Raw genomic sequence first — 22,397 nt, 5'->3', positions numbered from 1 at the left:
CTCAAATTCTTTCATCAAGTATTTTGTAGTTTTCTCAAGTTCATTTGGGGTTCTGATGATAAACTGCAATAATAGAAAATCCCGATTGTGATCGCTTTATTAAAACACAGGGACTAAATTGGTTGTTCTTGAACCCTTCTCTCATAAGGTATTCACTGAGACGGTTATATCACATCCTTCCAGATTGTTTCAATCCATAAAGTGACCTTTTTAGTTTTATGGAAAGTAATTGTCTAGGCTTGTGGTTTTCTTGTAGTTTTAGTCCTTCGGGGACTTTCATGTAAATGCCTGTATCGAGTGACCCATACAAATACGCAGTCACTACATGCATTAATCGCATTTGCAGTCCTTTTGTGGCTGTCAAACTTATCGGAAATCTTAATGTAGTTGCATCAACTGTTGGAGAATATGTTTCTTCATAATCAATCCCTGGAATTTGAGAAAATCCTTGGGCTACAAGTCTTGCCTTGTATCTAACTATCTCATTTTTCTCATTACGTTTTCTCACAAATACCCATTTGTATCCAACGGGTTTTACACCTGCTGGTGTAAGAGTTATATTTCCGAAAACTTCTCGTTTTTCAAGTGACTTCAACTCAACCAGCATTGTCTCCTTCCACTTTGGCCAATCGCTCCTATGTCAACATTCTTCCACTTTTCTTGGTTCCACATCATTTTCATCGGACACAATGTCGATTGTGATGGAATTTGCAAATATTTCATCCACGATAACATCTTTCCTATTCCAATGAGTCTTGGTAGAGACGTAATTCATTGAAATTTCATTGTTATCGACGTTTTGAACATCTTGTTCATTCCCCGTAGGGTTGTTTTCTTGTTCGCCCCTTTTGGATTATCATCATTTTCTTTACTTTCATCCACATTTGGTCTTTCTTGACCTTCTGACGGGGGAACATCATTAGTCTCATTTTGTATTCCTTCCAATCTTTTCAATTTCCTTGGTTTATAATCTTTTGAACCAAGTGGTCTCCCACGCTTTCTGCGTGCTTGAGATTCATTCTCAATAGCCTTATTATCGGTTGGGATTTCAATACGTGTGGGGGCATTTTCTGTTGGTATATGTGATTTAGTCACATTCTTTGTGTTTACAAATCCATCAGCCAATTGATTTGCAACACTTTGTAAATGAACAATTTTCTTGACTTCTTGTTCACACATATTTGTTCGTGGGTCTAACATCAACAGCTGTGTTGCAATTCAAATAATTTTTATTTCTTTCTTGCGTGGGTCCACTTTCTCTCCCCCTAAAGCTAGGAATACTGCTTCATTAAAGTGACAGTTGGAAAATCTAGCCGTAAATAAGTCACCAGTCAATGGTTCAAAGTATTTAATTATAGAGGGGGATTCAAACTCGACATAAATTCCCAACCTTCTTTGTGGACCCATTTATGTTCGTTGGGGTGGAGCAATGGGAACATATGCAGCACAACCAAAGATTTTTAGATGTGAGATACTTGGTTCTCGACTACAAACAAGTTGTAGTGGTGAGAATTTATGATAAACTGTAGGTCTCAATCTAATTAGTGCTGCTGCATGTATTATAGCATGTCCCCAAGAAGATGATGGCATTTTTTACCTCATTAATAATGGTCTGGAAATCAATTGTAATCTCTTAATTAGCGATCAGCTAGACCATTTTGTGTATGAACATGAGTTACTGGGTGTTCAACATCAATTCCAATTGACATACAGTAATCATTAAATGTTTGGGATGTAAATTCCCCAACATTGTCGAGTCTTATTTTCTTTATTGTATGATCTGGGAATTGTGCTCTTAATTTGATAATTTGGGCAAGTAATTTTGCAAAGACAACATTCTTACTTGAAAGCAGACTGACATGTGACCATCGTGTAGAAGCATCAATTAAAACCATGGAATATCGAAATGGTCCACATGCCGGATTAATTGGCCCACAAATATCTCCTTGAATTCTTTCCAAGAATTTTGGGGATTCAGTAGCAATTTTGTTCATAGATGTCCTAATTATCAATTTGTCGAGTGAATATGCAGAGCATGTTAATTCATCTGATCAAGGAATTTTGGCATTTCTTATTAAATGTCCAACTGAATTCGCTATTATTCTTTGTATCATCCCAGTTGTTGGATGTCCCAAACGATCATGCCATAAAATAATCAAATGTTTGTTATCTAACTTCTGGTTAGATATCATATTGATTTCCACGGGTGGTATGTTTATATGATATAACCCCGAAGAATATGCTGGCAATTTCTCATAAATATGTTTCTTGCCATGTTTTTCTGCCGTGAGGCATATATACTCCTTTTCATTTGTTGTTGTTGTTTTTAAATGATAGTCATTTTGGCGTACATCTTTAAAGCTTATGAGATTTCTTTGAGATTTACTCGAGTATAAAGCATTATTGATCATCAATTTTTTTCCATTTGGAAGCATTATACAAGCCTTTCCAGATCCTTCAATTAATTTTGCTGACCCGGAAATAGTGTTTACATTTGCTTGAAACAACTTTAGTTGTGAAAAATATTTTCTATCCTTCAAGATAGTGTGTGTTGTTCCACTGTCCAAAAGGCACTGATATTCGGAACCAACTTCAGGCATATCCATATCTTCATAAAATAAATATGAGATTAGTTTAGAATAATATCATACAAACCTTTTATTGATGATAGAAATTAAAAATACATGACTAGACATTTAAAATACACTACATAACAGAAAATACATTAAAACATAGTATATATTACATTAGTAAGTGGGTTATCTAAGCATTGTTATTTTCTCCAAAGATGAAATCATTTCCAATTTCAGCATTGTCCATGAAAAAATCAAACACATCAAGGGTAGGACATGGAGCATTTTCTTCATTAACATAATTTGCTTTTGCATTTTTCTCTTTGCCTTTTACAGAAGCCTGGTAAAGGTCTACCAAATGTTTGGCCGTACAACAAGTATGTCCCCAATGCCCTATCATGCCACATCTATAACATATGTTTTTTCCTTTTGAAAGAGTTTGTTTGTGGCTTCTAGATGACTGTCCCTTCTGTTTTTCAGAATTTTTAAAATTACATTTTCTTTGAAAATTATTTCTACCACGTCCTCGGCTTCGTCCGCGATAATTTCCACACCCATTGTAATTTCCACGTCCACCTCTTCGTGTAGCATTTGCCTCGGGTGGATAAGAACTTGTTGCATTTGCCTCATGATGAGTGGCCAAAGACCCAGTTGGTCTAAGATTATGATTTTTCAACAAAAGATAACTATTTTGTTTCACAACAAGCAATACACTCATTAATTCATTAAACCTTTTGAAACCTCTTTCACGATATTGTTCTTGCAACAGTATGTTACTTGCATGAAAAGTAGTGAGTGTTTTTTCAATCATCTGTTCATTGGTGACTGGATGATCACAGTATCTCAATATAGATACTATCTCATGTATGGTTGAATTGTAATCAATTACAGATTTGAAATTCTGGAACCGTAAATTTGTCCAGTCAAATAATTCCTTAGAAAGGAGCACCCTTTTGTGGTGTCCAAATCTTTCATTAAGGCAATCCCATAATTCTTTGGGATCTTCAACCATCATGTACTCAGTTTTAAGGCCTTCATGCAAATGATGCCTTAGTAACACTAAGGCTTTTGCCTTTTCTTATTCAGTTACAGGTTTTACAACCGTCATTGTAGAAGTGATAGCATCAGTTGCTTGACCAGAGAGACATTTATTATCTTTAACAATGTGCTCCAACCCTTGAGCTTTTAAATTCACCATGGCATCCACTTTCCATTTCAAAAATTTCTTTCCAGATAAATCTAGGATGTTGAATTGTCTTTTCATAAGATCTCCCATTTTAACTACAACAAATCACGTGATAATTAGTTTATAATAATAAATCATATATACAACATATATGTTTAATTCTTCCATATTTATAGTTTGTTAATGAAACACGTGATTATTAAATTTATTTAACAATAATGAACCATAAATAATATAGTTCTTTTCTCCCCCTTGGTTTATTATTGTAAGTAATTATATAATTAGGCAAAAATAAATCATATTAGTCGTATAAACAGCAAAACGACAACAACAACAGTAGTAACAATAATTATATAATAACGGTAATATTATACAATGATGGTTAATAAAAACAAAACAACATAATAAAACAAAAAAAATGCTTTAACCTACTAAAACGACAAAATAAACAAACTTCACTTGTACATCATGACAAAAATTAATATTGCTACTAACCGAACTACAAGCGCCATAATTAGAAGAAAATATTGTTTTATCTTCCTTAAATCTTCCTCAAAAGTGAAGGTGTGGGTGTTTTGGTTGCCGTCATCGGGGAACATATCGGAGAAGAAGGGGTGAAAAATTTTGGGTGATTTTTGGAAAAAAAAGGGAAAGGATAAGGGATTTGTGGTGAGATCGGGAGAAAATTTGCCTTTTATAGAGGTAGGTTTATCCGTTACTGTTTTATATAATTGTAAAAATATCATATAATAGTCTAATGTACCGGCAAAATTATGGTCCAAATATAAATATTTATAATTGTAAAAGGTTATCACATTGGGAATGCAAGCCATAGTGGTCCGAGAGCTCTAATATCTATAAAAGATCATAGGTTCGAAAACAGAAAGAAACACAAAAAGTACGTAAAAGATAGAAAAATAATAAGGGGCCTTTTTTGTCCTGATTCCCTTCGTTGTTGTTTGTTTGACATTTTTTCCCACTCCCTTTACCCTCTCCATTACCCCAAATCCTTCCAACTTCATTCCCCACCCCCTAGGTTTTTCCATTCCCTTTCCTTAGCCACCACAACACCACCATATCCAAACCAACCACCACCATCCTACCCTATCCCCACCACCCAGCCACCATCGCCGCACCTCCACCGACCCTCGCCGGAGCTCCCCCGCCTATTGCTGGAGCTCCCCAATCCCTCGCCGGAGATCCCCTCCCCCGAAAAACTCCCCCACTCTCGCAAAAACCCTGCTCTCCGTGAACTCCACCACCTAATCCCCCTCTCCGTGAACTCCACCACTGCCTCCAAGACGTCGCCGTTGCTTCCTTGTCCAAGCCGACGCTCGTGAGCTCGCCGCTGCTCTCATGTGCACCACCTACTGGGTGTCGTCATCCCAACCAAAATCCCGACCACCATGACATTTCGAAACCCCGGACACTCTCAAACCCCAAAACAACCACCAAATCCCCGAAACCACCAACAATCCCAAAACCCCTCTTCTCCGTGAGCTCGCCGCTAGGTTGGGTGGCCGGATTTCAAAAGTTGGGTGGTTGGGTTGCTGGGGTAAGGGGGAAGGTTGGATTACTAAAATAATTTTGTGTAGTGGTGGTGGTGAATCTGATTCCCTTTAATTTTTTAAAACAAACAACACACTAAATTTGAGGGATTTTCATTCCATTCTATTTCATTTTCTTTGTTCATTCAATTCCGTTTAATCCATGCAAACCAAACGACCCCTAACTATAAAAAGGCCGGTTACTTTCTAGAATGACATTGAAAAATAGAGAAGTGAACGAGTAGAGAAATATTTTTATTTTTTCCCCTTTAGATCTATTTCACGGACTCACGGTACTCCTTCCTCTCTCTCTCTCCTCCCAGGACACAGTACTCCTTCCTCCCATTGAAGCGTACTCGAAATTCTCCATTGAAGGGGCTTCTGAGCTTTCTCTCCTCCATTGAAGCAGTCTCTAAGGTTAGATGCTTCTTTTTCTTTAATCATCTAATATCAATTTTGACAATCTAGTGTTACTCGTGTATTTAATTGTCAGTATATACTCAATTTAGGGTTCTTCGAAGTTGGATAATTGAACTATTGGTTATAGATACTCGAAGAATTTAACGTAATTTTTGGAGTCTGGTTTGATAATTGAGTCAATTTTGGTTGCTAATGTGTAATGTGTTGCAGGAGGGTGGTTTCGGTGGTGGTGCAGGGGGAGGGGGTGGCTGTCGGGGCTGGGCTGCGGTCTGGGGAGTGGCTGTCGGGCTGGGTGGGGAATTGTTTAATTAATTTGCATGTTCAGTGAGGAAAATTGAAGCCGTTTTTAGTTTAATTTAAAGGAAAGGTAACTAATTAACAATTAAGCAATTGCAACATGTTTATTGAACTTGAAGTTGCTGTTATTTTCGGCTTTGTTGAATTTGGATTTCTTTTCAAATTGATGTTCATTAATTCTGTTTTTGATTGTATGATATTTCTGTGATAGTTGGATTAATAGAAATGTTATGTATTTCCTTCGGCCCAAAATTAAAGGAATTGTGTTGAAATAACAAGCTTTTACATCTTTATCATGGTGCAAAGTAGTTTTCTTGTTGGTTATCATTGTGGGAAATTTGGACAAGTTAAACATTTAGATTGATTTATCTAATTCAACCTTTAACTTCAATTTCCGAATGAAAAGAAAAACAACTCGAGAAATTTCAAGTTTTTTTACTAAAAAAGTGCCTACTCTAAGTCCTCCTCCTCCACAAAATGATACTCCTCCTCCACAAAATGATCTACCTTCTCAAGAAAGTGAACAAAATGATATTGTAAATCGTTATCAAAACATGAAAATTCGTCAAAAGCAATTGTAATAAAATTAGTACTTTTTTAGTTGTAATATGAATTTGCATTACTTTATGAAATGAACTTTTTTATGTATTTTTTTTTGTTCATTATACAAGCTTTGACTATTTTTTGATATTATATGCGGTCGGTGGACGATGATGGGACAACCTATTAATCAAATCCTGGATTCGCCACTGGCAATGGGTGGTTGATTAATTATCCAAACATTCTCTCTCCACCTTAGTTACATACCCCTATTATACATTAATCACCATTATCAAATTTTGCATTGGAATTCCTCGTCAAGCCCCAAAGTTGCACATAACATTTAACGGAGGTAGTATATTGTGAATTAATTTGCTTAATTACGGTCTTAATAAGCTGAGAAAGAAGTTATAAACATTACTTGTATTGTTTGAGTGTTAAATTTTCTATTGTACGGATGTGTCATTAGTTGTTTGAATTTGACATTTTTTTGCGTATCATGCGAATTTTCTCGAGTTGATTTTCCATCAATTTTTTGTGATTTTATTAGAATTATGCTCATAACTTGTGAGATAATTTTCTTAATTAGTGATATATTTAGATTAATGCTCCTGATATTAGAATTAATTTGCTTATTATGCTGCTAATTTCTGAACATTGTGTGTATTAATTTGATCGTTTTCTAATTCAGTTATGGTTCTGTATGATTGTAGTCTGTGTCTCACGTATTGAGTGGATTTGGAGATATAATTTCCTCCATCAACTCATCATCGGATCATATTATAGGTTAACTTTCTCTCTCATATCGCTGCCGTGCTCCACCACCTCCATCGAAACACAACCACCACATAATAAGTCCATCAAAGCTTGAAGATGGCTAAGAGTTCTTCAAATTCCAAAGTTGTAACTCCGATTACATGTCCTCACTGTGCTGGTCCTCTCTCTAAACAAATGGTAAATTTCCTCAATGTTCAAAATCAAAATTCGATTCTTTCAAACTACTATTGAATTATTTGATTTCTTATTATTTCAATTTTGTTGTTAATGCAGGAAACTAGTCGTTGGACAGTTGCGCCACTTGTTAGAGACAGCTTTTCTATGGTATATATTTCTATTTTGAGTTTCATTTTAAATGAATAGGATCAAAATTCAGCTTGATTTTTGAATTTCATTGAAAATTTTCAAAATTGTGCATAAATTTTTTGAATAATTGCAGATTGGTTCTGCCGTTGGTGGTACTACAAGTGCATTTTATGCATTCAATTTTGGTAAATACCTAATTCTACTATCTGCATTTCACTTAGTGAGGTGAATTCGAAATGTCATGAAATGTCCCTTAACCTTTTTGATTTTAAAAGCAGAATGTTTGTTGCAAGATGTTTAGTTTACGAGTGTTGTTTCGTGCAGTTATGCCGACTGTTCGTAAGTGGGTCAAAGGGCCGATGTGGTTTCATTTCCTTATCGGAGTAAGTTTACCTTACGATTTTTTTTAATAAGAATTAAAGAATGATCACTAGATGCTGCATTATGTTTTATCTGGATGCTTTTCGAGCTTTACCAAGACGATGTCTTTACTTGAATTTAAGAGAATTCAAGTTTAATTACTAGATGCTGCTTAATGTTATGTCGGGATGCTTTTAATTACTAGATGCTGCTTAATGTTATGTCTGGATGCTTTTCAAGTTTATACAAAGACAATGTATTTACTTGAATGTACAAGAATTCAAGAATGATCACAAGAATTCAAGAATGATCACTAGATGCTTACTCCCTCCGCTCACAATTATCAGCAACATATACTATATTTGGGTGCTCTCTATTATGTGCAACAAATGTTTTTCTTTCCATATTTAGTAACTATTTTCTAACAATTTGACTACAATACCGTTACTTATAAATTTATAACCTCAATTACATACTTAAAACAAATTTAATTAAAAACTAATCCAATGTAATTAATCTCTCTCTCCTCCTCCTCCATCATCTACATCTTCCCCAATTACTTTCTCTCTCCTCCTCCTCCATCATCAAATTTCTTCACCTTCTTCATCTTCCTATTATCTTTCTCTCTCCTCCTTCAGCCCATTCTCATGAATTGAAGAAGAAGACCACCTTTTAGTGTTTCGATTCCAGATCTGAGTTCGTGGGTTTCGTGCGTTCTTCAGGTCGTGGGTTTAGTGGTGGGTTTTGGTGGTGGGGTTTCGTGGTGGGTTTTAGTGGTGGGTTTCGGTGGCTTGGGTTCATGGGGTGGTGGTTTCGGTGGTTTGGTTTGTAGGGTGGTGGGTTTTGGTGGTGGTTTCGTGTGGGTTGTGTTAGTGGGGTTGGGTGTTGGTGGTTCGTGGGATGGTGTGGTGGTTCTGCGCCCGTGAGTGGTGGTTCTCCAATGTTTAATTTTGTTTTTTTTTTTTTTTTTTTATAATTTGGATTAATTATCCCTTCTCTCTCCTCTTACTTTTCAATAATCTTGGTTAAGAAATTTTCCCTAGGAGTCCGCAAAAAGTGGGTTTGTTGCACATAATAGTGGGTGGAGGGAGTATTTGTTTGTCATGGAGATTGTGTAATTTTTTGTCCGTCAAATTTGACATGATGATATGCTGGACCAAGTGAAGGCAGACATCTAACACTAGAATTTTGATCTTAGAATTGCTAGCATGAGAGTTAGTGTTTTAGAGATGCTGATAAATTAAGAATGGAGAAAAAATGATTTTGTTATCGCCAAATACTTGATAGTATTTAAGTACTGGCTCCAATAGTGTTATAATAAATTTTTAGCCTCCTTAAGCTTAACCAAATGGAAGGGTTTTAAGCAAAAAACTCTCTCATAAGCTCTTTGCCTCACATCTAATTGCAATTGTAAACATAGTAGAGCAGTACCGCTAATTTGGATGCTTACCAGTGGTCTGAAATCTTCTAGTATTAAGTTTTATGATTCGCTCCATATGGAATAGATAAAATTCAAGTTGGAAGACAAAGTAGTGTTTTTGCTTTATTCTGACTGCTGTTTTCATTTGCTGTTCCATTAATCTTTGCTTGAAAACCCTAATCAGTACAACCTCACACCCTAGATTCCAGCGAGAAATTACATTTTTAGAAGAGGTGCAAATAGTATCTCGCATTGAAGAATAGATGGCACAAAGCTGCAAACAGAACTAACTTTCTTGAGCCTATTCCTAGTCGATTAAATATATATTGTTGGGTAAGGGATTAAGGAACAAAGTTAATTTGCATCTAGAAATGCTTGTTACTTGCGCATTTGGCACCCAAAAAAGATTTGTGATTGGTCTTCTCAACATCTGATATATAGCTTTAGAATGAGAAATTGTCCTGCATATTAAGCTTGGACCTACCATCAACTTTACTCACTGCATCCACATTTTAAGCAACTAATAGGTTTGACCAGGAATCTCTATGTCCCAGATATGCTGCCTCTGTACATAGCAGACATGATTGTGTTTACCTTTATTTTTTTTTAATTTTTTTTTTATCCAGAACTTATTTCTTCTTCGTTTATTTTTTCTAAAGTCTGTACTGTGTCTTTACCATGCAGATTTGGCATTGTGTAGTTTAGAGTCTTCTTGCATTGTTATTTAGATTTCTGTCATTTGATCCTATACTACATGGATAAGAACAGAGTGGGATATAGTGTAATAACTTCCCCATGCATAAACCTTTCTTAGCTAGCCAATGCTGAGTAGACACTCCATGGATAAGAACAGAGTGGGATATAGTGTAATAACTAATAAGGACCCAATTCACTACCTTTTTGCTTCTTGGCCCACTCTATATGCTGTTTTTTTTTATTCTATTTATCATGTTTGACAATATCTTTCTATTTTCTAGGTATCTTGCAGGGGCCAATATTTAGGCTAGAAAATTTAGAATATAAGTTACATGAACAATAAACATATTCATTAGGAGATAGCTCCTAATTAGAGTGACTATTGGTTTTTACTTTTCGTGGCCCGGAGAAGCCAAATATGCCAATTTCTGCTGGGAATCCTTGCATGTATATGGACTTAAAAATGTCTTTTTTGGTATAGACTTAGAGCTTTTGGTATATAAGCTTTAGCCTCTGAATTGTAATGCCCCTACCTCGTTTTGTACCAAAGAGTTGCCAATTTTGATTCAAAGGGAAATTTGTGCGATAAATGTATAATGTATGCTCTCTATTGGTAACTTGTGTGTACAATCAAAAACATTATTTTGACTAGAATGTGTCAAATGATTTAATATATGTGTATACTTGACCATCATTTGATTTTTTTTGACTTGAATTCAAGCCAATGGTTTCTCAAGACTCCCATGCACCCTTTTGCTAATCAATTTTATCTTTAAATTCTTTTTTTTTTTAAAATTTTTTTGTTAATGGCCTCCATCAATTCCATTTTTTCATCTTTTGATTCTTCAGGAGATCAATACTCCACTCTAGAAATTGGTTGCACAATGAGGGCATCGTATGAAAAGTATATGATGATTGGTCCCAGTGTATCTCTTCCCCCCTCTCCCCCCCCCCCTTTAAACCCAAACTTCCAAGATGTTATTGGTTATGTTGAACATTATTTAACTGTTATTCCTTTAGTTCCAACCTTTACTAGTCGATCAACTAGTTCTTTTTTAAGCTGAGAAAACATTATCCATTAGAAGTTGGTCTAGGTTATGCTTGTGATTGCATTATTCTGAATTTTGTTAAATGTTGACAATATAACTTGTCCAGCCCAATTACCCATTGATAGTGTTATTGTTTCTGGTGTTTTTGGGTTGCTTGCTTTGTAACTATAATATTGGTTGTTTTCTGTTTATGTATTTATCCTCACGTTGTTTGTATTAATACTTTGACTTTATCAGGCACCACCAGTGATAGTTTTTTCTTCGGCCTGTGCTGGGCTGGCAGGTATGCTCTTCCCTCTTTCTAGGAAGCTTTCCACTTTTAGCTATCTATCCATTTCAAAATTGAGGCAGATAATACCGCCTACATAGTATATAGGAAATCTTGCTTGAAGTCTTTCTTAGATTATTATCAATTAGTAATACATTTCAGGTGTGTGTGGTGATGGGGGGCAGGGTTACCTATTTTAAGCTACTGCACTCATCCTTGCCAAATTTTTGTTTTCGTCAACTTTTTGCATGATCATTTTTTTACTTTCCAGGTGGTGCAGTTCCAGCCTTGGCTCAGCTTGCGTCTTCATCATATCATGCTGCGATGTTATCTTCAATACATTCTTCTCAGGATGACAAGACTAACAAATCTAGGGGTTCCTCAACTTTGTAATATACAGCTGATTGTGGGAGAGGGATGAAATTACTGCCTGTGCCAGTCACCTGTTCAGTGAATTCTGGATGTTGCATCTTGCTTCGGGCTTATTTCTGAGGTGATGCTCATTTTATATTGAGTGTATCCTCTCTTTGTGTTTTGGGCTTCTTTCAGTGTCCTCTATCGGTTTCCTTGCAGTAATCTTGAGCCACCTTTGTTACATCATGTATATCCATACTGGGGATTTCTGTTTTTGTAATTTGCTTGTCAAAACCTACCAGGGGAATCCTGATAGCTATATAAAAGGATCCCAAACCTAATATCTGTGAGGGTTCGATACCGCAGAGGGTATTAAAAAATGCCCTTTTTTTGACCTCTTTTGTTTTAGGGGTGATACCAAATAAAATCTTGTATATACATGTTTTAGATTTTAATTTTCATAGGTATTTTACATTTTTACTCAGTGAATTTAGCAATTAGCTCAATCTCTGCACTTTCTTTTATTCTTCATAGTAACAGAAAGCTTGACTTCACAATAATTTACAATGATGTTATTTAAGGATTTATTATGGATCAATTAAACTTGTATATGATTTGTTAATGAATGCAAAGTGATGTCAGATAATATAATACTAATCAAAAAGCAGGTAATCCAAGCTTTTGTTTGGCATATACTCGTATATTAACTTCTCTTTTTTTTTTTCCACACAGCAACCAAGAAGTCTGACAAGATTTCGATGCTGAAGTTTAAAGATTACCAACACTTAATTCATAAACTCTTCTACTCCTTGTCCTGAGGCTTTTGAAAGTTTCTTGACAGCAATTTCTTGTCCATCTTCTAATTTCCCCTACAAAACCAAATCTCAGAGTGATTTCTATACACTTTTACACTCGTACTTTTCTCGGCTAAGAGGACAGCCATTTGAAAATTAATTACCTTGTAAACTGTACCAAATCCACCTTTTCCTAGCTTGTTAGTGTCCTGGAAGTTGTTTGTAGCCATTGCCACCCTTTTAAAATCAAATAGCGGAACCTCTTCGATCTGATCATGGTTATTGTCTATTCTGAGAACATCTGACACTCTTTGTCTTTTCTGAAGTTTCTTTCCTTGAGATGTTAGATTTTCAGTAAGTAGAAAAAATTTGGTTATGCTCTTCTTCTGACTACAGAGTACTATGAAAATATTGCCTTGTTTTAGGGTCTGGCGCCTCCTCAGAATTAAAATAAAGGAAACAACTGTAATTGTTGCTAAGCTCCCTGTTGCTGCAATAGCTGTTACCGTTTTCCTGTTGTTCCCTGCAAACCATAATGCAGCCGAGCTTTAGTATGGTTCCTGCTAAGTAGAGAATTCACTGACAATTTGTCAAGCAAAAGCCCAGTACCTAGCTCAGAATGTGCCAGCCTTAGGTAAAGATCCACCCCACCTGCTGACAACTCTTCAGTGTCAATCAAATCTCTGTTACATGACATACACCCAGCACCTGAAATCATAAACATAAAGCTAGATATGAACAATTCTTCAAGCACTGGTTTCTGCATTCATCTTCATCCAATCCAATTAACCAGTCAGAGTTGTCTGGCACCTTAACTGCCTTAACCCGGAACCCGGAAAAAACCATCCTCTTTTCCACTTCCTCTCACACATTGCAATGGTTTTCTTCTTGTGCACCCACTTGACCACTTACCTTTATTCCATTTAAACTTATTCTTTGGTTTGAATCCTTTCAAACACCGACAAATTGGTGAATTTAGCAAATTACAACTTCCGAATGCTCCACACTTGCCATAAAAATCACACACTGTTTGTGGAGCTTCCCACGCAACCTTCCATTTTTTCTCATTTTCATCCCACCATTGTTGAGTCAAAGTCCCTTGGTAGCTCAACCCATAGTTAGACAGCACTGACTGATTAGTATAAGAATAATTCAAAGAAATGGTACCTTGCCAGTCATTCTCAAGATTGAATCCAGCATCATTGAAATCATCAGTCTTGTTATTTGTTGTACCAGTAAAGATGTGTCCATTCCATGGACCACTTCTCCAATAGGGTTGATCACCATCGAATATGACAAGTTGAGGGAAGGCAAAGGAATCAATGCCAACAGAGAATCTCCCAAAAGAGGGGTCTGAAGGGCCATTCCACGCCTGTAACATCTTCCTTCTGTTAGAACTCTTGGTGACAGTAATTTTCATATTTGGCAAAGCTGTATCAGTTGGGTGGTTAAAACTCTGCCATAAGTTCTTGCCTTCAAGTCCCACCAGAACTAGGTTGCCGGAGTCTAAGAGATGTGCTTCTGAGACTACTTCTATTAGTTTGGCGTGAAATGGTAACATTGGAGGACCAAAGTGTCTGGTTTTGAGCACTCAGGACTTGAAGATTACCATCCTCGGAAATTCTGATTGTTCCACCGGAAGAATCATTTAGAGGATTGTTCCGATTGGCCACCCACACAACGTTATACATAGGGAGTTTGTTGTACCAGATCCCTACATAACGGTGTGTCGAGTTAGGGGTGCTATTACTGGAAACAATAGTTTCTGGATAATTAAGAAACTTGGTCGTGGTGATTTTATCAAGGGCTGTACTTTGTTGCAGTAGAAGGAAAGAAAACAACAGAATTGAATAGATACAGTACATGGGATTAGATTTCATTTGATTTTGGTGAGTAAAACCAGTTATACATACTTTGTATTTAGGTAGCCATTTTGTTGAACTTAAGAATAGTACTACCTCCGTTACATATTAGTTGAATTGAATAGTTCCAACTAATATGTAACGGAGGTAGTAGTAATTTTTTTGTGACTTCAACTTTAGTAGATTTTTTGCCTAAATTCCATGGAAACTTTGGATGAAAAGATTACACATGGGCCCAGAACAGAGCATGTGGGCTGAAATTTTTTGCAAAGGAAAAAATTTGGTTGTATGGTTTGATGTTTACCTGAAGTGACAAGGTCAGCTGATTTTTGGGTATAATTCAAAAATTAAGTTGAAATTTCCTGGAACTTTTATTTTGAGGTTAATAGCTTCTACACAATACCAGTAAAAAATCTGATAACTATTGCCTTGAGGTGACTAATTCTTTAGCGCAATGCTTGGGTCTTAATTTTGATATTTGGTATTTCGTCTATGTAATACAGTAGAAAAGAGAAATGATGAAACTTTGAAAGTGTCGACAATAGGAAACGAAAACAGTAGAAAAGGACAAGTATCAAGTGGCATTCAATATGTTGATATGTTCTACTGTAAAATATAGATGTAGATTGTATAAAGGATTATTATGTCAAATTTTATGCTGGATTTTACTACGTATTTAAGCTAAGCATTATGTCGAATTTGATTTTTTGGAAGGTTAAGTTAGTTATAGTGTCTTAGAGTACAGCCATTAAGGATTATGTAGATTGGAAACTGTGTTGTTTAATGATTATATTGCTCTTTAGAGTATCATGTTTGCACATAGTGGTCTAAATGAAGATAGTGTAACTAGATTGGTTGACAGTTTAGGAAGTCGTAAGTTTAAGTCAAACCAACATTCATCAACGCCACATCTTCAAACTATAGATAGAATTAATGAATGTGAGACGCTTACATGTGTTATTTACTTGGATATACTTCAACAGAGATATTATTCATTCAAAGCCAAGTCTGAGTTATGTGACTTACAAACCTGATCTATCACAAAAACTTGAGATCAATTACATACTGTTATTCTTATTATTTTTTAATTAGATTTTCTTATTTTCTTCAAAACTATAGTACATGTTCTTTTATTGAGCTAAGATGTGAAACTCAGCGACCGTAAGCTTAACAGTTCACTTTCTAACAATGCCTCATTGTCTTGCACAATTCTCACTTACCGTCCTCTTATCTCTGTAATAGATATATGATTTATGGAAGATTTCTGTTGAGAGTAGGAGATGTTCCGATTGATATGGACGTATCCTGGTCTCTTTGGATATGGAAGATCTAAAATCTCCCCGTCTAGCATAGAGATGGCAGTAGGTACATCTGGTCTGTCCTTTGCAAATTCTTGCACGCACAACAGTCCAATTTGTACACACCTAATAATAACCTGTTCATGTGGAGGTTCCGAAATTGTTGGATCAATCAATGATATGATGTTCTTTTCTTCCCATAACTTCCATGCCTGAGATGTAACAACAGAATCAAACTTTATGTAGGAGATCGATTATACGAAGCAGCACACTTGTAGTTGTATGAGAACTTACAGTTTCTATAAGGCTGAGGGAATCCTCATCATCCGAGCAGCCACTGTTTCTTTTTCCACTTAAAATCTCCATCAGTAAAACTCCAAAGCTAAATACATCAGATTTTTCTGAGAATAGCCCTTCCATTGCGTATTCAGGAGACATGTAGCCGCTGTAGTTTCAGAACTTACATTTCAGTAATGAAAGCACGGATTATTAAGTTCATTCTACTTTTTAGATGACTTAAATTTAAACTTTGGAAAACTTACTATGTTCCAACAACCCTTCGAGTGTCAGCTTCATCTTGGTCACCCCCAAAAATTCTTGCCATTCCAAAGTCTGAAATTTTTGGATTGAGTCCTTCGTCCAACAAAATATTACTCGCCTTCAGATCTCTATGGATGATCCTTAATCTAGAATCTTTGTGGAGGTACTGGAGGCCTCTGCATATCCCTTCAATAATGTTGAATCTAGTGTCCCAGTCTAAATCCTTTTGCTTTCCTGCAATTGGTGATTGATCATGGTTATGCGAAACAATGCTGTATGGAAATCAGAACTAAATGGCGATGAGTGGGTTAACAGAACTAACCAAATAGAAGCGCATCCAAGCTTTTGTTTGGCATATATTCATAAACCAACATTTTCTCTTTTCCCTCAACAGAACAGCCCAGAAGTCTGACCAGGTTACGATGCTGCAGTTTAGAAATAAGCTTCACCTCATTCATGAACTCTTCTAGGCCTTGTGTAGAGAAACCTGAAAGACGTTTCACAGCGATTTCTTGTCCATCTTTTAGCTTTCCCTGGTAAGTAAATTTGTTCACATTTTGAGTTTTGCATTACTCTCTAAGTATCTAAATAATTAACTAAGTTATTTAGAATATATGACCTTGTAGACTGAACCAAAACCACCTTGTCCTAGCTTGTTGCTTTCATTGAAATTGTTTGTTGCTGCTGCAAGCGTTTCAAATTTGAACAAGGGAATCTCTTCAAAGTCCAAATTGTTCTTCTTGTAACTGTCTACCCTCATTTTCTTCTTGGCATCTGTATTCCATAATAGACACTAATTCTTCAATAGTTTACCAAGACTTCAGGGACTAAGATAAGTTCGCTAGAAATTCGTTTTCAATTCTTTAACCTTGTTATATGGGTTGTAAGAACTATATATACATTAGCAACTAAGGTCATGCATCCTCTTTGAACATCATGAAAAAAATGAGGATTTATTTATGATTAAGGTTAGCTCTATTTTACGCTAATAGAGCTAATCATACCCCATCAAACAAAAATGCAAAATTTACTCTCAACAATCACTCATCTTAACAAAAAAAATGGAGTAAATTAAATTGGTTGTGGACTACTAAGGAGAAAAACATTTAGTTTGAAATATAAATAACTTGTTTTGGACTAAATCTAGCTTACGTAGAAGATAATCAGAGGATGCAAAAAGAATTATTGCTCTGCAAATCATAAATTCCACCGAATGAGCTCGAATTCACCCCCAAAAATAATCTTTACTCAACTTAAAATTATTTGCTCTTTGAATTCTCCCCACCAATGTAGTAGCTTTACCAATTTTGTTAATGTCAGTAATAATTGGGTTTACTTACAGATTAAATTTTCAAACTGAATCAGTTTTTGCATGATTGTGTATAACTATGATTTTTAAAAATCTACTCCGTACTGCCTTGTTGATTTCTTATTTCTAAACAGCAGGGTATGTGTTATGGTAAGGCATCATACCTTGTTGATGTGCCTTTTGCCTCCACAGAAAGTAGAATAGGACAGCACTTACTGCCATTCCTATAAAGCTTCCTATCACTGCTGCAATTACTTTCTTCTTGTTATTAGTACCTGCAGTTCAAATTTGAATTTGACTGTCACAATCATATACTCTAGTTCAGTAGCTAATGAGAGTTTATGTAATAGAAGCACTGAATTTACCAAGCTCTGAATTTGCTAGACGGAGGTAAAGATCCACTCCGCCTACTGAAAATTCTTGTATGTCAATCAAACTTGTACTCCATGTCATGCAACCAACTCCTGCATCATATGCATAAGCTAGACAAGAACAGTTCTTGAAGCATTGTTTTTTGCACGCATCTTGATTCAACCCTAACCTCCACTCAGCATTTTCCGGTACTTTCATCATCTTCATCCTTAAGAATCCATCATCTTTTCCTTTTCCCATCTCACACTGCAACCTTCTTGTCCTCAAGCATCCATCACTCCAATTCCCTTTGCTCCATTCTGTTTTATTTCTCGGCTGAAAACCCTTCAAACACTGGCACATTGTTGGTCTTCGTGGGTTGCAGGTTCCAAATTCTCCACATTTCCCGAAAACATCACACTCTGTGGTAGGAACTTGCCACTCAATCTCCCATTTCCTTTTTATTTCATTCCACCATATTTGTGACAAATTTCCATCTATGCTTAACATATAGGTTGATAGTAGAGACTCATTTGGATAAAAATATATTGCAGTGACTGTCCCCTCTTTATCACTAGAAATCACAAGCTGAGCATTAATGAAGTCTTCAAAATCAAAATGTACCCCAATAAGGATATTCCCGTTCCATGGACCACTTCGCCAGCGTGTGCGATTCCCATTCCAGACTACAAGTTGGGGAAGGGTAAAAGTATCAATTCCTGCAGTGAATCGCCCATCAGATGGGTCTGATGGGCTTTTCCAGGACTGTAAAGGTTTTTTCCCGGTCACATTTTTGGTGACAGTAAGTTTCATGTTTGGTAAGAAAGAGTCTGTAGGATGATCAAAACTCTGCCATACAATCTCCTCGCTGCTTTGCAGAACAAGGTTACCTGAATCCAGAAGCTGGGCAGCTAAGAAGTCAGCTGAAAAACTCGAGACATTTGAGGACCAAAGGATTTTATTTCTACTATTCTGCACTTGGAGATTGCCATCCTTTGATATCTTCAGAACCCCAGTAGAATCATTCAGTGGGTTATTCCTGTTTGCTACCCATATAACATCTCTTACAGAGGGCTTACTGTACCATATGCCCACGTATCGTTTGGCGGAATTAGGGGGGCTGAAGAATCCTAGAGTGAAAAATGTTGTTTTCGGAAACTATAGTGTCAGGGTCCTTCAGGAATTTTGTGCCATTGATGGTGTTTGTCGCCGAGACAGATCTTTGAATACAGCAAAAAAGAACAAATAGTGTATGGAGAGCAGTCATTGCTTGGGTTTGAGAGACTATAGTTTTAGGCTTTCAGGGTGTTGGGTATGGCCCAAATTTTATAAGCCCATTATATTGATAGAGTATAATCTAGAAGATTTCTGAAAAATCAAGAGAAGATTGCACTTGATTTTTTTAGAGTTATCCACAACTTTAATATCTCCTAGAATATTCTAGAGAATATTAAAAGTAGAAGCCTCTAGATTAAGAGCCATAATTATGGAGAAATTCCCATAAAAATCTAGAAGCCTTCATCCTCACCTATAAATATGGGTCAAGGGCATAACAACAACAACACAACACAAAAACACAAGAAGCCATACCAAATACAAGCCTTTCTACAAAATATTCTCCCTCCTTGTAATATTCCACTACTATCATAATACTCCTTTGAGTTTCTTATAGGGAGAGTTCTCTTGTAATAATCACCCTCTCAAGGGTTCTTGTACTCTCATACTTTCAAATAGTGGAATAAAAGTGCTCGTTGTTGTATAAAATCGTGTGTTTATTTATATTAATTATCTTGCCAATTATCAATTTAGTTTATATTTCTCAATCAAACACATCTTCGCTTCCGCTGTGCACTCACCAACCCTAACAAGTGGTATCCGAGCCAAAGGTTGATTAGAGTGTTTACACATTAAAGATGTCTTCGATCACGAAGTTCGAGATTGAGAAATTTGACGGCAAGATTAATTTCAGCATCTGGAAAGTCCAGATGAAAGCCGTTCTAGTACAGAGCGGATTAAAGAAGGCTTTGGATGGAAAAGCTAAAAAACCAGAGTCAATGACAGACGAGCAATGGCAAGAGTTGGACGAAAAAGCCCTCTCGGCAATCCAACTATGTTTAACCAAGGAGGTACTGTGCGAGGTTGTCCATGAAGACACAACAGCTGACCTATGGCTGAAGTTAGAGTCACTATATATGACTAAAAGCCTCGCTAACAAGCTTCGACTTAAAGAAAGGCTTTATACAATTCGAATGGCCGAAGGTACTTCTATTCGAACTCATCTCGATGAATTTAATTCAATTATAATTGATCTGGAAAATTTAGATGTTAAAATCGAAGATGAGGATAAGGCCGTGTTATTAATTGTCTCCCTACCACCTTCGTATAAACACTTCAAGGAAATTATGCTTTATAGCAATAGTGATACTCTTTCTTTTGAGGATGTTAAATCTCACTTACTCTCAAAAGAAAAGTTTGACCTTGAAGTTCATTCTAATGAAAATGCCGAAGGTTTAAGTATACAAGGGAGATCACACGGTAGTAAAAGTACCAATAAGAAGTCCAAATTTAATGGACACAAATCCGGAAAATCTTGCAAGTTTTGCAAGAAACTTGGGCACACAGTTGAAGAATTCTGGTTTGCAAATAAAAAGCTCGAAAAGAAAGAGCAAGAGGAAAAGCCGAAAGAGACGGCAGAAGCCGGTTTTGGAGAAATAGAGTCCGATGATGAAGTTCTCTTAGCTACTTCACCAAGAAGAAATAAAAATTCTGATTGGGTACTTGATTCGGGTTCTGCCAACCATATTTGTTCTCAAAAGTCTCACTTTACCGACTATCAGCCGGTAAAGAATAAAACTGTTGCAATGGGTAACGGTAATCATTGCAAAGTTCGTGGTGTTGGCTCCGTACGGATCAAGACGCAAGACGGTGTGATCAGGACTTTGTCTAATGTTCATCATGTTCCTGATCTGAAAAAGAATATCATTTATGTTGGCATTCTGGACTCAAAAAGATATAAGATTTCGGCTCAAGGTGGAGCACTCAAAGTCTCCAAAGGTGCTCAAGAAATATTGAAGGCCATCAGACATAGAAATATCTATGTATTACAAGGATCTTCTATTATGGCTTCGTCATACTCAATCTGGACTCGGCAACAACGCTCACATAATACGGGTCCAAGTAACATACGACGAGCGCACAGATAAAATTTGGTCCAAGGTGGAGATTGTTGGGTATGGCCCAAATTTTATAAGCCCATTATATTGATGGAGTATAATCTAGAAGCTTCCTGAAAAATCAAGAGAAGATTACACTTGATTTTTTTAGAGGTTATCTACAACTTTAATATCTCCTAGAATATTCTAGAGAATATTAAAAGTAGAAGCCTCTAGATTAAGAGCCATAATTATGGAGAAATTCCCATAAAATCTAGAAGCCTCCATCCTCACCTATAAATATGGGTCAAGGGCATAACAACAACAACAACACAAAAACACAAGAAGCCATACCAAATACAAGCCTTTCTACAAAATATTCTCCCTCCTTGTAATATTCCACTACTATTAGGGAGAGTTCTCTTGTAATAATCACCCTCTCAAGGGTTCTTGTACTCTCATACTTTCAAATAGTGGAATAAAAGTGCTCGTTGTTGTATAAAATCGTGTGTTTATTTATATTAATTATCTTGCCAATTATCAATTTAGTTTATATTTCTCAATCAAACACATCTTCGCTTCCGCTGTGCACTCACCAACCCTAACACATGGTCCTTTTTGTGAATTTCTGAATCTATAGTACATTTGTTTTTCCAAGTTAAGGAAAGGTGGACACAGTAACCCAAATTTATGATGTATAGATAAGTTGTGTGGATTATAGGATGCCTCATTCGTAATGCATTACACAGAATAGTCGTTGTCTGCAAATTTACTGGAAGAGGTAATGATCGTAGTGGAAGACTTAGTCCATCTAGTGATGTTCATCAATGATCATGATTTTGACTACACAACTGAAATGAATAAAAAAAAATCTCATTGTTTTATTACCTTTATAATTTCCAGAAAGAAGATATGTGCTAGCTGAATAGTTTCTGTTAAATTTGTGGCTGATTATCACCATAACTTTCTAACCTTAATAAGTGGTAAAGATGACGACAGTACAAACTTACCTTTCGTTGCTGAGAGTATAATATCATGTTGCACTACCACTACTCAGTGACTACTTTTCTGTTGATTTGATTATTAATAGGAGGTCAAGATCCTCATAATGTTCGCCTTATCTGGATGAGATGAACACCTTGGCTAACAGGGGAATGAAGTAAAAGTGTATATTTGATCTATTCAATATTACTAAGTTTTGATTTAGTTTATTATAGAATTAGGTATCTATTGACGGTCTTATTGTTGGTGTTATTCGTTCGTGTGAGACCGGAGCTTTTCATGTGTAGTATCTTAAT

General features: G+C 36.2%; 3 protein-coding genes and 1 pseudogene across 6 annotated transcripts; 1 reads left to right on the top strand and 3 right to left on the bottom strand.

The window, feature by feature from the left end:
• Positions 1 to 2,763: 2,763 nt before the first annotated feature.
• LOC110687128 lies at positions 2,764 to 3,585 on the bottom strand. The gene has a single exon (XM_021863747.1). The coding sequence runs from the start codon at positions 3,583 to 3,585 to the stop codon at positions 2,764 to 2,766; it is 822 nt and encodes a 273-aa protein (XP_021719439.1).
• Positions 3,586 to 5,529: 1,944 nt separating this feature from the next.
• On the top strand, positions 5,530 to 12,299 carry LOC110687235. 4 transcript variants are annotated; one of them, XM_021863852.1, is made up of 8 exons: positions 5,530 to 5,723; positions 5,937 to 6,093; positions 7,350 to 7,517; positions 7,614 to 7,664; positions 7,780 to 7,831; positions 7,971 to 8,029; positions 11,409 to 11,454; positions 11,711 to 12,299. In XM_021863852.1, exons 3-8 carry the CDS (start codon positions 7,437 to 7,439, stop codon positions 11,830 to 11,832), a joined length of 411 nt encoding a protein of 136 aa, XP_021719544.1. In that variant the 5' UTR covers positions 5,530 to 5,723; positions 5,937 to 6,093; positions 7,350 to 7,436; the 3' UTR covers positions 11,833 to 12,299. The 4 variants fall into 4 exon arrangements, with proteins under 4 accessions (XP_021719544.1, XP_021719542.1, XP_021719545.1 ...); XM_021863850.1 differs by having other exon boundaries at positions 7,277 to 7,517; XM_021863853.1 differs by lacking the exon at positions 5,937 to 6,093.
• A 279-nt stretch (positions 12,300 to 12,578) lies between these two features.
• Positions 12,579 to 14,148, bottom strand: LOC110687127 (G-type lectin S-receptor-like serine/threonine-protein kinase At1g11330). Its single transcript, XM_021863746.1, has 4 exons — positions 13,500 to 14,148; positions 13,197 to 13,295; positions 12,752 to 13,110; positions 12,579 to 12,662 (listed from the first exon to the last, which is right to left on the bottom strand). The coding sequence occupies exons 1-4, from the start codon at positions 14,146 to 14,148 to the stop codon at positions 12,579 to 12,581; spliced, it is 1,191 nt and encodes a 396-aa protein (XP_021719438.1).
• Positions 14,149 to 15,198: 1,050 nt separating this feature from the next.
• On the bottom strand, positions 15,199 to 19,259 carry LOC110687232 (annotated as a pseudogene).
• Between the last annotated feature and the right edge of the window lie 3,138 nt (positions 19,260 to 22,397).

This window comes from Chenopodium quinoa, unplaced genomic scaffold, assembly GCF_001683475.1.
Source record: "Chenopodium quinoa cultivar QQ74 unplaced genomic scaffold, ASM168347v1, whole genome shotgun sequence".
In the NCBI taxonomy this organism is placed as follows: Eukaryota; Viridiplantae; Streptophyta; class Magnoliopsida; order Caryophyllales; family Amaranthaceae; genus Chenopodium; species Chenopodium quinoa.
This window is presented reverse-complemented; position numbering and strand designations above follow the sequence as displayed.

Excerpts from the sequence above, each read along its gene's own strand:
- LOC110687235 (XM_021863853.1), top strand. The coding sequence starts at position 7,437 with ATGGCTAAGAGTTCTTCAAATTCCAAAGTTGTAACTCCGATTACATGT. Across the intron at positions 7,518-7,613 it reads GTCCTCTCTCTAAACAAATG|GAAACTAGTCGTTGGACAGT; the intron begins GTAAATTTCCTC and ends TTGTTAATGCAG. Across the intron at positions 8,030-11,408 it reads GGTTTCATTTCCTTATCGGA|GCACCACCAGTGATAGTTTT; the intron begins GTAAGTTTACCT and ends TGACTTTATCAG.
- LOC110687128 (XM_021863747.1), bottom strand. The coding sequence starts at position 3,585 with ATGGTTGAAGATCCCAAAGAATTATGGGATTGCCTTAATGAAAGATTT.
- LOC110687127 (XM_021863746.1), bottom strand. The coding sequence starts at position 14,148 with ATGTTACCATTTCACGCCAAACTAATAGAAGTAGTCTCAGAAGCACAT. Across the intron at positions 13,296-13,499 it reads TAAGTTTAAATGGAATAAAG|GTGCTGGGTGTATGTCATGT; the intron begins GTAAGTGGTCAA and ends TTATGATTTCAG. Across the intron at positions 12,663-12,751 it reads GATTTGGTACAGTTTACAAG|GGGAAATTAGAAGATGGACA; the intron begins GTAATTAATTTT and ends TTGGTTTTGTAG.